Source organism: Struthio camelus, chromosome 20, assembly GCF_040807025.1.
Source record: "Struthio camelus isolate bStrCam1 chromosome 20, bStrCam1.hap1, whole genome shotgun sequence".
Taxonomy (NCBI): Eukaryota; Metazoa; Chordata; class Aves; order Struthioniformes; family Struthionidae; genus Struthio; species Struthio camelus.
Window position 1 is genome coordinate 4,550,539 of NC_090961.1, and position 16,281 is coordinate 4,566,819.

Sequence of the window (16,281 nt, forward strand, 5' to 3'; positions counted from 1 at the left end):
CCCCCCCCCCCCCCCACGACCACTGAGCTCTGGAATATCACTCCTGAAACCAAGACACAAGGAGGCATTTGCCCTTACAAGCCAAGACTTGACTCAGCCAGTGAAACGATGGCAAAATCCAGCTAGAAATAGATTTGAGATGTAACTAAAAAGAAAAGGAGGAAAAAAAAAAAAAAAAGGAAAAGGCAAGGCAGCAGGCTCCCAAGCGTGCTGGGAGCCGCCGGGAAGGGAGGATGACACGGAGGGCAGGACGCGGCGGCTCTGCCCGCTGCCCGTCCCTCCGCTCGGCTGCGCGCCCCAGATGCCGACAGAGAGCTGGAGAGCGAGGAAAGCTGGGGAGGCAGGAGAAACCGAGGGAGGAGAGCAAGGGAAGCAAAGCACAAGGCTCCGAGAGCGCCGAGCCCTGCCGCAGCGCTGAGCCCGGGGCCCTCCCGGCCGAGCCCCTCTCCCGCTGCCCCGTTTGAAAATGCCGCTTGCGCCGGCGCCGCTGCCCTTCTCTGCCGCTGCCTCCGCCGGCGGCCGCACGCCCGGCCCGGCCCGGCCCCGGCCCCGGCTCCGCTCGCCTCCCGCCCGCCGCCGCGCCGCCCCCGGCCCCGCCGCCGCGCAGCGCCCCGCCGAGCCCCCTCCGCCCGCGGCGGAAAAAAAAAACAAACAAACAACAACAACAACAAAACCCCCACCGAAATAAATACAAATAACGAAGCACAAAGGGGGACAACTAGGGCAGGCCCGCTCGGCACTTTCCCAGGCGCTGCCCCGGAGCTGACACCGAGCGCCCGCCTCCGCGGCTGCCTGCCCTCCGCGGGGAAGGGGCGCAGCGCATCCCCCCGGCTGCCCGCCGCCCCCTCCCCGCCCGCCCGGCGCGGGCGCCTGGAAGAGAAGGAGGGGGGAGGTCGGACGCTTATTCTTTTTTTTTTTTTTTGTTTAATCCCCCCCCTCCTCCCGCGCCGTAGGAATTAAGAAGCTTTTCGAAACAAAACTCACCCAGCGGCAGGAAGTGTTTGGTGTCCATAGCTGGTGTTTAACTCATGCCAAAAGGATTGGTGAAGATCGGTGGAGGCGAAAAACACACACACGGCGCGCACAGGGGAGGAGAGAGAAATCAAAGCGAAAGGGGGAGAGGGAGGGGGGAAGGGAGGCAAAAAAGGGAAAAAAAAAAAAAGAAAACACAGACAGAAAAATAAAAAAACCACGAGGAGGAGGAGGAGGCGGGGGGAGACCGAAGGCTTCAGCCTCGCATCGGCGGGGTCCGCGGCGGCGCAGGCAGCGCGGCCGGGCGCGAGTTGTTGCAAACTCCCAACAATGTAACTCCGGCACTTGTGTCGGCTCCGCGCCGCGCTGCGCCGCGCCGCGCCGGGGCCCGCGCAGGGGGGAGCGAGCGCCGCGACCGCCCCGCAGCGACCGCCCGCCCCGCGCCGCGCCGCGCCGCGCCGCGCCCCGCCGCGCCCGCGCAGCCCCGCCGCGAGCTGGCGCAGCTGCGAGCTCGGGGAGGGGGGGGGATTAGTATTAAGGGAGGGGGGAAAAAAAAAAAAGAGAGAGAGCGCGAGTTAGGGGTGGGAAAAAGGCTCCGGGCGCAGCGCTGGCAGCCGCGGGGTGCCTGCGCCCGGCTCTGGCAGGCGAGCGGCCAGGCCTCGCTGGCGAAGGGGGCAGGCTCGCTTTTTGGTGGGGATCGGGGCCTTCGGGTCTCGCGGAGGGGGGATTGGGGCTCTTGGAGCGGCCGCTGGCACGCACCCCGGCAAGGCCTCGCCGCTCAGCCCCGCACGCCGCCCTGGGAAGAGCAGCACAGGAGCCCGAGCTCCACACGGCTCTTCCCTTTTCTTGGTTTGTGTCACAAGTCGGTTGCTGTTCAAAGCACACTTTCTTTCATTTCCCATAAACGAGGCACAACAAATAACTCTTTGTGAGTGTGCGGTGCGCCTGCAAACTCTCACCTCCTCCTGCCACCATCTCAGCCCTCCGGGTACCACCCCATCTCCACCACTGGCTGTTTCCAACAGCAGCTGCATAGCAGGGCCCCGGCCCCCTCCTTTCCCTAGCACGTCTCCAGGTTTAATAAATGGTGCTCAGCCTTTTAAGAATGTGTATTAGTGACTTGATGGACCAAAGCGACTCTACTATGCATGAAGCATATTAAACATCATATCGACCCTCACTCTTGATGGCCGTAACGTGCATAACAAGCAGGCTCCGTCCACGGGCTGCAGCCACTCGAGCACGGCAGGGATGCAGGCAGGGAATGAGTGATATAGTCACGCAGGAAGCCTGACATGACATCGAGGCCAGCTGCTGGGCTGGGGTTTGGGGCTGCGTTGGGAGCTCCCGACCCAGAGGCCCTGAGCAGAGCTGACCCCCAGGAGCCCTGCTCTCCTACAGATGGTGGGGTGAGGGGAGTGGGGCAACAAGGCCCCCGTGCTAGGCCAGGCTCCAAGCAGGGTGCTGTTTAAGACAGATATGGGGAGAGGTTGCCACAAACACTAAGTTTTCCACAGCCCGTCACCCCGCTCCGCATGGCAGATTAGGTTGTGGAACATTTCTGAGCCTCCTCTTATCTTCTGTGATTTATTCTTGGATTGGCAAAGTCTCATGTCAGGAATATTAGCAGTCTAGCACCTCCTCCTCAAGTTCCTTACCCACCTGCCTGCACCTACCAGTCTGTCTTACACCTATCACTGTAGTATCTAAATCTACACAGGAGAGGCCCAGGAAAGGCCCTAATACCCAATTTCTGTCATAATGCCTGCCTGCTCTTCTGTTTGCATCTGCCAGGGGTTAGGCCTTGCCTTTCTTTCTGGGCAGAGACACACAGGTTATGAAATGAGGGGTACGCAGCTGGCAAGTCCCCAAAGTCCTCATGAGGACCAGCTCCAGCCCCCCGACTCTTCCCCAGCACACCAAGCAGGAGCAATGCATTGCAATTCATCAGCTTTAATTATAACAGGAACGAGAAAAAAAGCCAAGAGGACCCATTTTTGCGTCAGAGGCAAGTGGCTACAAACTGACACTCATGCGGAGCTGCAGAAGTTAAAACAAAACATCTTGGTTCCTTTTTATCCTCTGCTCCTGTAACTTCAGCATGTCCAAACAGATTTTGGTGCGTTTGTTTATAACTGGTAACTTCATTTGCTCCCGGGCTGAGACCTTATATGCCAAGTTTCATCTCCAGCTCTGTTTTTATGGCGAGTCCCATTAAATCCTAGGAGAAAGGGGTGTGGGGAGGAAATACATAAGAAATATAAAAGAAAGGGGGAGTTGTGAGAAAAAGCAGGTCCAAAGCCTTAAAGTGGGGGTTGGCAGGGCAAAAGTGATAGATCTCATGGCTACCTGAGAGCAAAAAGGTAAAAACAGTTTCCTGAACTGAAGCTCCTGTGCTGCGTCTCAGCACACCGTGATAAGGAAACACACATCTGGGGTGTTTTTCTGCTCCCTGCCACCCTTGCTGGGACAGATCTGGGCTCTCCCTTCTGCACCACACAGATGCCTTTTGACCCATTGGTCCCACAACAGCATAAGATAAGTGCAGACCTTTAGGGATTTGAGCATGTCCAAGGCAACCTGATAGCCTGCCAGCTGGCGTAAATAGCTTACTCCACTGCAGAGCACGAGCTGGGGATCTGGCTCCAAACCTTAGGATCCCAAAGCATGCTTGGGTTGATAGTTACACCAGATATCAGGGTTATTAGACCCAGGGCTGAAAGTCTACCTTTGTAGCCTCTAAAACACGAAATTACCATAACCAGTACATTTCACACTCCTCTCCCATCAAACTGTTTAGAGCAAATGAAAATTTCTCCCTAACCAGCCTGTAACAGTTCATGTTAGATGTGGATCTAAATGTTAATTGCAGTGACAATAACAGGTCTGATCCTGTAGTCCTTATTTGGGTAAAACCTCCCACAGAAGCCAAAGGAATTTTGCCCCAGAGAAGACAGCTGGATGCAGTCCCACATTTCCAGTCTCTTGAAGATGCCAGAAGGTAGCAAGGATATTTCTGTGATGTTACAAATCTTTTCTTTCCTTTTTCCCTCCACCCACCTCCCCCCAGTTCTTTAATGCACTATTAATTTAATAAGCTCCACCAGGCTGCCTAATGCTGTGCTTAACTTCAGCTTGGCACTTCCTAGCTAAGGACCTAAATCATTGGAGTGGGGGGGGGGGTACCCAAGATAAATTTTGCAGATCATTGGCTCGTACATCTGCTTGATGCAGGGACACTTGAAGGTCCCACACCGTCTCAGAGAGCTGTCTCATAAAACTCTTCGAGTGGTTCTTGTTCTCTCTGCCCTTGAGCAATGCAAATGCCTTTTAGCCTGGGATCCTAAGGAAAGAATGCTTATGTGATAGCATGACTTGGGGTCTCTGTCCTCATCTGAGCAACTTTTAATCTGATCAACAATTGGCCAGCTCCAACTCAGTTTGACAAAGCAGATAGCATGTTCCTTCAGGCTTTGTGGAAATAGATGTCAGATGAGAGTTAGAGGTGCCAGCCTGCAGGGCGAGCTCAGCTGTACCACCTTGCAGGTACCACACGCGACACACAAGGGAGTGCCTTTGTGAACCCTCAGCTCTGAGAGATGCTACAACCCAAAAACACAGCTTATTAGACACTGGAGAACCCAAGCACAGGACAGGCACTTCCACCTGGAAGTGTGCTGCTTTTCACAGCAGTGGTTGGTCCTGTGCAGACTGCGCACTGCAGGGCAGGTTGGTCCTTACACAGCAGCAATATGTACATCCCAGGCTGCATTTCCCTGCTGCAGCAGCTGAGCCAGGTAGGCAAAAGCTTCTCCCTCCATCCCCACACTTTTCCTCTCTCACCTCCATGCGTGCTCAAGACATTTGGGGTCCAAGGGATTTGGGTGCTTGCAGGTATCAGCAGGAGGGAGGCAGAGCTAAGACTGCATTCAGGTGAGAACTGGGTGTATGGGTTCAATAGGAGGAAGTGGAAATCACAGCTTCATGGTTCTCCCCCTGCAAAGTGAATGCAGCTTCTTTTCTGTAACCCAGAGTCGCCTGATGGGACAAAAGTATAACCTGCTATGGTTCCCTACTCTTCCATGCCTTCTTGCACAGTGGGCAACAAGTGTGCATTTCCCTCCCTATCTGCATTTTACTACAAATTTAATAACAAATCTGAGGGAGAAAAGAGATGGAGAAGCTCCTAGGGCCATGTCTGGGCTCCATCTCCTGAGTGCAACCTGGCTCTTCTTCCCGGGAGCAAGGCCAGATGTGCAGCTACAGCTGCCCCGATGAAGGAGGAAGGAGGGTTGCTGACGCACTGGGCCAGCGCTGATGGGAATGGGGCTCAGGGCCCCATTATTCTCCCCTGAAAAGGCCACACGTGACTCCAATCTGACAGCATATACATAAGATGAAAACTTAATGCAACTGGGGAAAGACCTTTCACTCATGCACACTTGGTGGTCATTTGCCAGTCTCCTCCTCAGCACCAGCAACTTGCTCCCTCTGAAGTCAGTGCAGGCCTCAGAGAGGCAGCAGGCAGAGCAGTCTCCCACCTGCCTGGGGACAGCCCCATGGTCAGCTGTGCACACCAGTCCCGAGTCCTGCTCTCCTCAAAAGCCACCCTTGGGCAACCCAGCATCACGAGGCCTTTTTCTGCTTGGGCTACCTGGATCGCAGGTCTTTGAGACAGGACCTACCTCTTGTTCTCAGGGGTGAGAGGGGAACTGTCAACACTTTTGCTTCCCAGTGTCAGCCAGACTCCCTCTGCATCTAGTGGAGAAGTAATGAGAGCCAGCAGGGCTTCCTGGGACAGGCCAGCAGCTACAGGACTATGCGTACACCCCGGAGTCTGAAAGCAGGGATAGTCCTCAAGCACGCACCCAGTCCCTAGCCTGACTGGCAGACTCTTGCTGGGACCTCTCAGCATTACCACTAGATCCATAAACCATCCTTGCAAGCTCAAAGAGCTGCAGAAGGTAGGTCCCCATTCCTAGGGGAGGCACTGCACACACAAACCAACAAAAACTCCAAACTGAGGCATCTCCATAAGTGCTGGAGATTGAAAGCCACTGCTCCATTTTTCCCAGCAGCATTTAACAGGCTGATGTTTGTTTATGAAGTGAAATGCACATGATTTATTTGATCTGCTGGAGTTGGAGAGCTGCATTCCCACGCCAAGGACAGGCAGAGACACACTGCATTCTCCTCTTTTGGAGACCACTCAGATGAAGTGTGTTGTACAGTCAGAAATACTGTGCTGTAATGTCAGCTGCTTCAGAAAGGGACATTAAATGCTTATTAGGACTGCCTAACTTCCAAGCCATAAAATTGCATTTGTTCTTGTCTGTCTCTGCATATAGAGTAAGTCTTAAAGTGTTTAAGTAGTTGAAACAGGTTTGGGGAAGAGGTCTCAGCACACCTGGTTCTAGCCTGGATCTGGCTTGAATAATCTTAGGGGAGGTTTCCTCCCTTGTGCTCTGCTGGCAGATGGGTTTAACATGTTTCACCTGGTTTGCAGGGACAGTAGTTTAATTAACTGCTTGGCAGAAAAACTCTGCAAATGGAGAGTCTAAATTTGTCTTATAGCACCTGGAGATCTTTATTTCTCATCACCCAGACCAGGGCCTGACTGCCAAAGAAACCAGCAAGGAAAGCATTAACTGATGGAAGATGAAACGCAGTACATGAACTATAAGATTTACAGCTCTGGGGAAAGTACATGGAACATCACCCATCCAGCAAGTGGGACATGAGCCAAATCCTCACCTGAGGTGAATCAGCAGCACACAGACCAAATCAATGCCTTGGCACCAGCTGAAGCTCCCACCCTCCACTGTTAACCACTGGTAGGAGTCATAACAGGGTAGTGCCTCAGCTGCTGATAATCAGCCTCATTCCAGAGCAATGAGCTGATTTACACCAGCTTGAGGATGTGACCCAGTCCCTTTTAACAGTACCTTCTCTGCTAGACTTTTCCTAGTGCCTGCATACAAAACACTTTGCAAATGAAGTGTGAAGATAATATGCTTTATCACAGGCATTTATTACTGATGATTGTTGTATAAATCTCCCTCCATTCGCATACATATACATAAGGTGTATATAAATATGCAGCCAGTATCTGGCAGCACCCAGAGCCTTTTTGACGATGTCAGAGTAGCGCCCCCCATAAAGATAGCGGGAAATGATTCATAATATTTATATGACAGACATGATATGAACTGTAATAGCCTGTTGGGATCGAGAATATCCATAGGTCTCTGTCAGCCACAAATGTGATTTAAATATTATATATGTGGCAACTGTAGCATTAGTAATATGATAGCTGTTATTGATAGCGGTCATAAAATGCAGTAGTTTTGCACTGAAGAATGTGAAAAATAATCTAGTGGTTTTCCTAATGGTCTTCCCAGCAACGCACTGAAAGTGTATTTTCAATGCCTCCTTTTTTCCCCTCTTCTTTCCCTCCTTCTCTCCTCCCCCCCACCCCCCAAAATTGCCATCCAGTTCTATCAGATTACCAAGGCCATATTTTATTCTACTGATGTCAGTTTGTAGCATCTCAGCCTCCTGGGTCTATCTGGCCAGGCTCCAGCTGGCTGTGCAAATTTGGGAGGCTGAGGAGGGAGAGGGGTCCCTGCAGAGCCCCCAGGGCTGTCAGCAAGGCCACTTGGAGGTTGCACACAGCTCACCCTTGGTGTTTTCCCAGGCTGGAAGAGGGAAAGGCCAGAGAGGGGCTCAGAGGAGAAGCTGCTGCTGTGCCTGGTCTGTGGGTGGGGAGGCAAGATGGTTATCTAGCAGGATGTGCAAGGTTGTTCCCTCCTCTGCAACAGCAGGGGGTCCTCAGCAGGCATAAATCAGCATAGACCCATAAAAACAAGGCATGCACTGATTTATGCTCACTAGGCTGCCCAAGCAGAGGTCTTGCAGCTCAAGAAGGGGACCAAGGATGCCTGGATCCTCTTCCCTCCACACCAGACCTGCCCCAGGCGAGGAGATCCCCTGGGAGGACTAAGGGCAACTTTTCTCCCTTCCCTGCATCAGTTCATGGCAGGGGAGGGTATCTCCAGAGAGCCTGCTCATAACCAAGAGGATCTTTGAATCTCTACACACGCCAGTAAGCACCCACCTGTCCAGAGTCCAGGACAGCCAAGGGCTGACAACACTGTGCCTGAATTATTGCTCTTCAGCCACTGCACAGCTCCATGAAAGGCTCCTTAAGGCACAGCACAGAGAAAGGCAGGAGCTGAGGGATCATTGGCAAATGCTTGGAGATCACCAAGCAGGAAGTCTGACCAGCATCCAAGCACAGACAACAGCCTCCAAACTCTATCAAAGGAGAAAAGACTCCCCATTCCTCCTGGCTGCCAGCCTGCCTCCCTCCCCTCCTAGTCTCCATCCCAAGCCTTATATGAGAGCAAGTAAGAGGGGAAACATGCTCCAACCCACAATCACTCAATGACCCACCACAGTCATTACTTACAACAGGCCCTGCTTTTCCTCCATTGGCAGGAGTCATTGGGTGGGAACAAATCCTGTACAGGTGGAGAGTCCGGTAGCTCAACAGGGTCCTTCAGGCACAGCCCGTGCTGGTCTTGCCCAGGGGTTACTGGACCATCAAAGGGATCCAGAAGCACAGGTCTCTCTCACTACTGATGACTACAGCCCCCACATAAATCCAGCAGCACCTCCCTAAGCCCAGGGGAGTCGCTTATAAGGGCACCAGTCTAACTGTAATCAGGTGTTGTATAATGACCTCAGGATTTAACTCCTGATGTGCCCCTACCTGTGTCTGAGATAGAGGAGCAGTCTCTGAGCCAGGCGTCATGATGCTAGTTACACCCTTTCATGCCGCAGAGAGCAAATCAAGGAAATGAGATAGGCTCGCAAAGCGCTAATCAGCTCTCTAGTGTGTAGCCTTAGAAAATGAATTAATTGCACTTGCGTTACTGTATCTTTGCAAGGGAGCCCGCTTGTGATCTCCTCTCCAACTCTGCTAACGGAGCCCTCCGTGCTTTGTGCGCTAACTAGTGCGAAAGACCATCCTGCGGGCAGCCCTGTCGTACCGCTGTCTTAAGGGATTTTGTTCCTCAGGATTACATTTTAATATTTTAAAGCAAATGAGACACACACATTTTAATTTAATCCAAAGCAACAGACTCTTAGTGGACAGAGCTGGGCCTCAGGAAAACAGGGAGGTGTGCAATTTATGAAGGTAACAAATGGACTTGTAAAAGCCCGTTAGTGGCTCTTTTGAATTCGGAGCAGCTAGGGAGAATAGACTATTTTTTTCTCATTAAGTGAAGCTGAATGAAGGCTAAGATCTGCCAGCTCTGCAAACGCCAGAGCGGGATGAAAACTGTGGCTGCATGTCCTGAACTCCACTCCTTGACGATCCTCTTCCTTGGACTTCAATTTTACCAATATAGTATGTTCTATAAAAGAAAGCAAAAGTGTATGTGAAAGTAAGGGCCTGGGTGTGCTTCCAAGGCAGTTTTCCAGACCATTGGCATTTCAAGGGGCCTGATCTTCCTCTACCTCACCCTGCTGTAAACCATGCATCGCTCCAGGAGAAACCATGGGCCTATTCCGCCTGTCGTTTACACTAACATAAATCAGGAATTTACTCAGTTGAAATAAGTGGAACTGCTCCAGTATAAAACCAGTGTGAGATCAGAATTACAGTGCTATAAAAGCAGCATGAGATTAGAATCAGTCTCAGTATACTAGAGAGAGTTTGAGGAAAGCCTAGGGAAATTAGTGATTTTGAAATTGGGAAAAAATGGCTTGTGATTTCCTGATGATTTGGAAAATCAAATCGTCAAGGCCAGCACTCATATTCCTTCCTCCAGCCGAGACGCGTGTGCTGGCGTGCAGTCCTGCAAGAAAGGCATTTCTTTATTATTTCTCTTCTGGGTGAAGCAGCTGCGGGATGCTTTGTATGAAGATGCAGTATAAAAATAAATGGAATTGAATTAGGGAAATAACTAAAGTCATTTCTTCTCTGTCCTCGCATTAATCCACTTAGGTTGATTCTTTGGGTGCTCCAAAGGGGATTTGCATTACTATCTTGTCAGTAGTCACAGTCCCTTCTTCTCTCAAATGAGCCTCGGCACCTTCTAATTTGATGTCTTTTTATTATTCTCCCCCCTCTGCCTTGCCCCTGCTTGGAGACTTCAAGGAGATTTTTATAGGGCGATCAGCTTCCCTGGCAGGTTGGATTAAGCCATGATTTTCTGCAAATTGCAACGAGCAGCAACACTCTAATGAGATTTTTGGGACTTGAATTAAGGGAAGGGAAAACAAATACTGTCTTTTCAATGAAATAATGATGCGTAAGGCTGAAATATAATGAGAAGCATATCAGTGGCAATTTGATTTGTTAATGGAGCTTGTGCATTGATATGCAGTGGCAAGCACCCTCAAAGGCAGGCAAAGCAATCCTGGAGTCCTGGACCTGGTGGAGACTGGAGCAACATCCCAATCCAATGTGGATTTCTACTGCCCGAAAATTGTACGTTGTGTTTCCAAGAGGACAAATTCCAGAAAGCCCCGGGGCCCGTGCTGCGGGTAGATCAGACTAGATGCTCACTGCCACGGTCTCGCGTGGCCTCGCGATCCCCGCGCCCCCCGGGGAGGATGCCCAGCGAGCAGCCACGGCACGAGGCTGCAGGACACGCACGCCACAATCCTGCCCTGCTCGTGGAGAGGTCCCGGTGGCAGAAATGTCTGCAGACACACGGTGCAGAAGCGTGCCGGGGCTCCTGCCTGCGGTGGCACCGACACAGAGGTTTTCCTTGCCAGGCAGGGCTGGGGCTGGCCCAGAGAGGGACGTTCTGGGGGCAGCTCTGCCACCTTGCTCTGAGCTCTCCGGGATGCACGCAGCATCAGCCCGTCGGACGCGGGAGACGCGTGTGCCCTGCTGGCCTGGAGCCAAGGCCCTGGTGAGCGCAGCAAAGACCTTGACTTTGCAGCACGGTGCTGGGGAATCCCTGGGCACGCTCCGAGGGCTGCAGGGGAGACCAGGGACGTCGGCACGTGCCGCGGCTCCTCTGCCCTCGCTGCGGAGCGGGGAGCAGCCGCACGTGGAGCTGCACGGGGCAATGGGTGGTGCTGTGTGTTGGGGTCCCTGCTCTGCCCAGTCTGCTGGAGCGCAGCCACGTGTCCACACGGAGGCTACCACGGGAGGTGGCTTTGCAAAGTCTTCCCTGAAATATCCCAGGAAAATCCCTACGTACCAAAACCAGCAATTTGTTCCTGTTCTATGTTGGCAAAACGTCCTCTCCAAATTCCTCACGAAGAGGTGGGAGATCCCAGACGAAAGATTAAGACGTTCACGGAGGCAGGAGGTCTTGTCCTGCCTGGTTCAGCATGAGCAATTAATCCTGGGTCTCCCCCTGCAAGCAAGTACTGACCACTGAGCTGTGCAATTCGCCTTTTCCTCCTCTGCTGGTCGCAGCCTGGAGCCCAGGGAGGCTTTTCGTGCAAAGCTTCAATTTCAGCTAACCGGAATTTCCCAGCAGAAAAGCAGCTCCGTCAGAAAATCCCCGCTCGGCCCTGGCCCTGCTGCGTACGCCAAGGGCCTGGGAATGGCCTTTCGCCATCGCACAGCCCATGCGCTCACCGGACCCGCAGTGAGCACACCCAGCAGCTCGCTTTCCTCCTGCATTTAGAGCCACGGAGCATATAAGGGTCCCTGTAGGTGCTGTGTTTTGCTTTTGAAGAGCGATCGCTCCCTGCAGGGCTGCTCTCGGCCGCCTGTTCGCCGCCCCCGTGCCTCCCTCTTTCGGTGCCTGGGTTTCCGAGATGCGGCCGGGGTTTCGGATCACCAACTGCTGACGCTGCATAATTCGATAAGAGAGACACATTGCACGGATTTCCAGTGTAAATTATGAGACCATCCAACATAAACATTTCGAAAGAGATGGCAGAGCAGGAGAGGAAAAGAAGTATTTGGGGGCCAGATCCTCCTGCCATTTCCACTGCAGGAGACTGGAAGTAACTTCCCAGCCTGAAGAGGCCTTGACCACCAAGAGAAACTGCTCTTTGTGGAGTTTCATCCTCCAGACCAGCCCTTCCCATGTTAACCTTAGCTCTCAGAAGAGCTGTAAGGATTTGTAACGTTATCTGGAATATTTTTGTTCCCTAAATGCAACAGACCCAAATGCCGCCTCAACTAGGCTCACGCAAACGGAAAAGCATTTGGCACCGAAATGTCACATCATGGGCTGATGAGCAGCTCAGGTAACATTTTCTCTTGGCTGTTTGAGAACATCTGTTTTTAATGCTGCTCGAAGCAGTTTTAGGTACCGCTGCTGTGAAGGCCACATAAATGCAATCAATCAGTCCACCACGTGCTATCGTTCTAAAGACATTACAGAAATAAAAGTAAAAACTTGACAGATTAAGGGGTATTTGCACAAGCAACAGGTTGTGGGATTGGGCCTCTGTTTAGAGGGCCCAAACCACCACCACAAAGGGCAATTTGCTGGAGTCAGAAATAACTGATCTTTCCTCGCTTCAGCTGTTAAAGTTTTGTAGCTGGTCTACCGCGGAAGAAAGCGCGTAAAGCAATAACCGGCACGGTGTTATATCCCTTGACCACTTTTTCTCAAGGATCAATAGGTCCAGATATTTTTGCCATACAAACCCTGCGTAAGTGTATCTTGGCCTCAGAACAGATCGCTCAAGGTTGAGGACTGGCTCACGTTCAACGTCTCAGCAGGCCACAAGTTTAAAGTTGGTTTAGATGTGGTTCTGGCCTTTGTGTAACTCCCGAGCGGTTTTGATTTAAAAATTAGCTTTGGCATTCATAGTATGTGATCATTCCCTAATACACTCTAAATACCTTTGCAGCGTGGAAAGGGAAACCCAGCACGGAGCCCGTCCTCCCACCGCGGCAGGGGAGCGCCGGGGGACCGCACGTATAGCGTGACCGCACGTATAGCGGCACCTGCTCCCGAATTACACGCGGGCCCACGGGAGCCAAATATTCCTTTTTGCGCCTATCGCCCACTTTTTATCTGGCGTTTTCTTGATGCTCACGTTTCTCTGTCGAGGGCTGCAGCTTTCATGGACCAAACCGGGACTGTTTGCAAAGCCTGGGCGGGGAGGAAAGGAAGAAGCCAAAGGTGTGAAAAGAAATGAAATGAAATGAAGAAAACCGTTTCTGTGCGAAGCAAGCGCCAGGGCCGCGCGGCCGCGCCAGACCTCCCTCCAGCCTCCGTCGGCAGAGCCCGGGAGCACCTAATTACACCCGCTGGGTACCCGGCCCGTTAAATCCACCACTGCACAAAACGACCTATTGTTCATTTAGGTGGGCAATGTTTAGTTTTTGGTCTTGAGATTTTTTTAATAACCTACCGATGAGTATGTGGCTGTGGTTTCTTTTTTTTATAAACATGGCGAAACCGGGGTAATTGGAGATGCTGGGTCTGCTGCGAAAGCTAAATACAAAATAAAATATTATTACAAATAATAACACTGTTTGTGCTCTACGCTGCGTAAGGGCTCAGTGTTGTGATTATTACTTCATTACAGTGCTCTCTCCTGCTAAGTCTTTTCTGTTATTAAATCTGGCTCAAAAGGGTCCTGATCCTTGGTTAAAACATCACTTTCACTAGTAAATAGAAATAACAAGTGAGGTAAGGGGCCAGACCAGATTGGCCTGGTTTATGAATTAGCATAGTGAAAACTGGCCATTTTCCTATAGCTTTTATATGGTACAGACACATGCAAACTTCATGCACATTTATTGGCTGTTGGTGCTCGGAAATAAATCTAAAATGATGCTGTAACCTAATTATCGCCTTGCTATGATGTGCCAGGGAAAAAGGAGGGAATGTACACGGCATACGCCCCTGCGGTTTTCAGAAACACTGGCCACTTCTCTCACTGGGCAGATGAAATCATCTCTTCCAGGCAGGATTTTTCTCCCTCCAGGCCCCGATGGGGCCAGCGCGCCGGGGAGCGCGGGGACTTTGGCCACCCGGCGAGCCGCTCTGCAAGCTGTTTCGGTGGGAGATGGAGCCTCCCGGCCGCAGGGCTTTTTAGCTGAAGTTTTCGGTCCCCTGCGCGGCGCTGGGCTGCTGCGGCAGGGACGTGAGTTTAGCCGGGAACGTGGGAACGGGGGGCGACCGTCACTGCAAGTCCATGGGAGCTGGGCAGTTTGACCCCTCTCTCCCTGCGCGTGAGCGTATTCTCCGTGCAGACACGTGCCTGGGCTTGTGGCTATGGATCTATGCATATAGATGTATCTATTTGTATATGCGTGTGTTTGTATGTCTGCATGTATATATTATATATGCATATATGTATATATATATATATATAAAAAAATACATGCAGAGAGAGAGACCACCTGCATTATCTGCTCCTCTGTAACTCTGCCCTGTGATTTTTTGCATCCCAGGTGATTATTATCGGAGGTGTGAAGCAGACGCGGCCGTGCTTTGCTGTGCGATATGATCCTATCGTCGCGGTAATGTTATATCCAGGCAGGGCGGGCCGCATCCGGCTGCGGCTCCGGAGACGCCGGGCTGCTCCAGCCCCGCTGCCGGCGCTGCCGTGCCGGCTTTACACCAGCGTCGCGCCACGTCATGGCCGGCCCCTTCTCCCAGACACAGACACCGCCGCGTTGCGTCCATAATTTATAAGCTATTCAAAATTTATCTCTAAGAACAAACTCCAGCCACGGAAGGGTTTTAAATCCCTGTTAGGTATTAAAGTGGAAATAACAGCGCTAGCGCGGCGCTGGCAGCGTGGGGCAGCCTGCACCCTCCCTGTCCCAATCCCCGCCTCGGCCAGGGACCTGATGGCGTTCCCTTTATTTTTTTCTCCCTTGCTTTTTTTTCTTTTTTCCCCTTCTTTTCCTCCTATTCCCGCATTTTGGCAGCGCGCGGGGTGGAGGCGAGGCGGCTCCGGAGCCCCCAGGTCGGGCAGATCAGGGAAAGGCGCAGGCGGTGGCAATGCGGCGCCGGGCAGCGGGCGAAGGGACGAGGCCGGCGTTCGGGGTCTGGGTTGGGGCAGATTTAATAAGTCTTACGGCGGCCTCCTCCCAGAGCTTTGCTTAATGGGATGCCAGAGACGACAGGGTTGCCTCTCTCTGCTCATTCCCCGGGCCTGGGGAACCATCCATCTTGCTCTAACCCTATTTTAAAAAAATATAAAAGGAAAGAAAAGGAGGGGGTGGGGGAGAAAGAAAAATGATAAATCTGTTCAGGGCTTTTGTTTGCCTGCGATTCCTGTAAAGGACAAAAAAATGAAATAAAAGCCAGGCCCATTTTTTCCCTGCTTGGTGTTGCCATGGGATAGAAAGCCCCCCATTCTCAGGAGCGCCGTGCCTTTGGGAAGGGGGAAAAAAAGGAAGGAGGAAAAAGAAAAAGAAAAAACTCATTAACGTTATGAGTTGCATCTGTTCCCTGGGTCTGGGTCACTTCCAGCCCGCCAGCTCTCCGGTCGCCTGTCTCCCCCCAACCCCTGCACGTTCCCATTACTAATTTATTTGGATCTCCACGCCCCGGAAGATCAAAGAGGAGAGCCGCGCTCCCCGCTCCAGGCTCCGAGACATCGGCTGTCGTGCGGAGAGCGTCCCCCCTCCTGGCCGGGCAGCGGCCGGAGCAGGTCCCCGGCTGCCTGCCCTGCTCCGGGCGGGAGGTCTCGGGCGGCCAGCGCGGAGCCCGGGAGAGCTGGCTCCTCTCCCTGCAGACCTGCCAGGCCCCAAACCCTTAAGAAATCAGACGGACAAAGCTCCCATTTCTGCTCGCGCCTCCGTTCCCTGGCTCGTGCCTCCTCGCTCCAGGAATGCATACGATTTCGGTCCCGGCGTTATTTACCACATCTAGGAGGGAGGGGAAGGATTTAAAAAAAAAAAAAAAGATCTTTGATGTAGCACACTGTCATAAAAACATGTTTGTACGGTAGAACAGAGGCTCTCCAAGACTTGCCAGAATGAGGGAATTTGCTTGATATTTCCAATTGCATGTGATAAAGAACGTGCGTGCAATTGCCTTTATTGGAGCTGCAAGGTAAAATATAGCAGGCAGCGCAGTGCTGGGAGCCATAAAGCAAAGAGCTTTACAGAAAGAGACACCGCCGCGCGCGCCGGCGCGGGGAGCAGGGGATTTTCTTACCCAGCTGTGGCGGCTCCCTCCCCAGCTCTCGTTTCCAGGCTATTTATAAACGGAGCGCACGGCGGAGGGCCGTCGCCGAGCCCGCTAAGCCTGTGCTGGCACGCCGCGCACGGCTTCCCGCATGCCCCAGGGAGGCCTGGGGCTTGCATCCCCTCGCCGGCTCAGCCGAGCGCCCCGGCTTTGACGGCCT

At 52.5% G+C, this 16,281-nt stretch overlaps 1 protein-coding gene across 3 annotated transcripts in view; it reads right to left on the reverse strand.

The window, feature by feature from the left end:
- Positions 1 to 1,417, reverse strand: part of RXRA (retinoid X receptor alpha) — a 132,140-nt gene extending 130,723 nt beyond the window's left edge. The window contains exon 1 of one of the 3 annotated variants that reach the window (XM_068914567.1): positions 985 to 1,417. In XM_068914567.1, coding sequence (XP_068770668.1) covers positions 985 to 1,012 — 28 coding nt within the window. In that variant the 5' untranslated portion in view covers positions 1,013 to 1,417. The remainder of the gene's footprint in view (positions 1 to 984) is intronic. The other 2 variants (XM_068914574.1, XM_068914570.1) reach the window with 2 other exon arrangements.
- Positions 1,418 to 16,281: the final 14,864 nt, after the last annotated feature.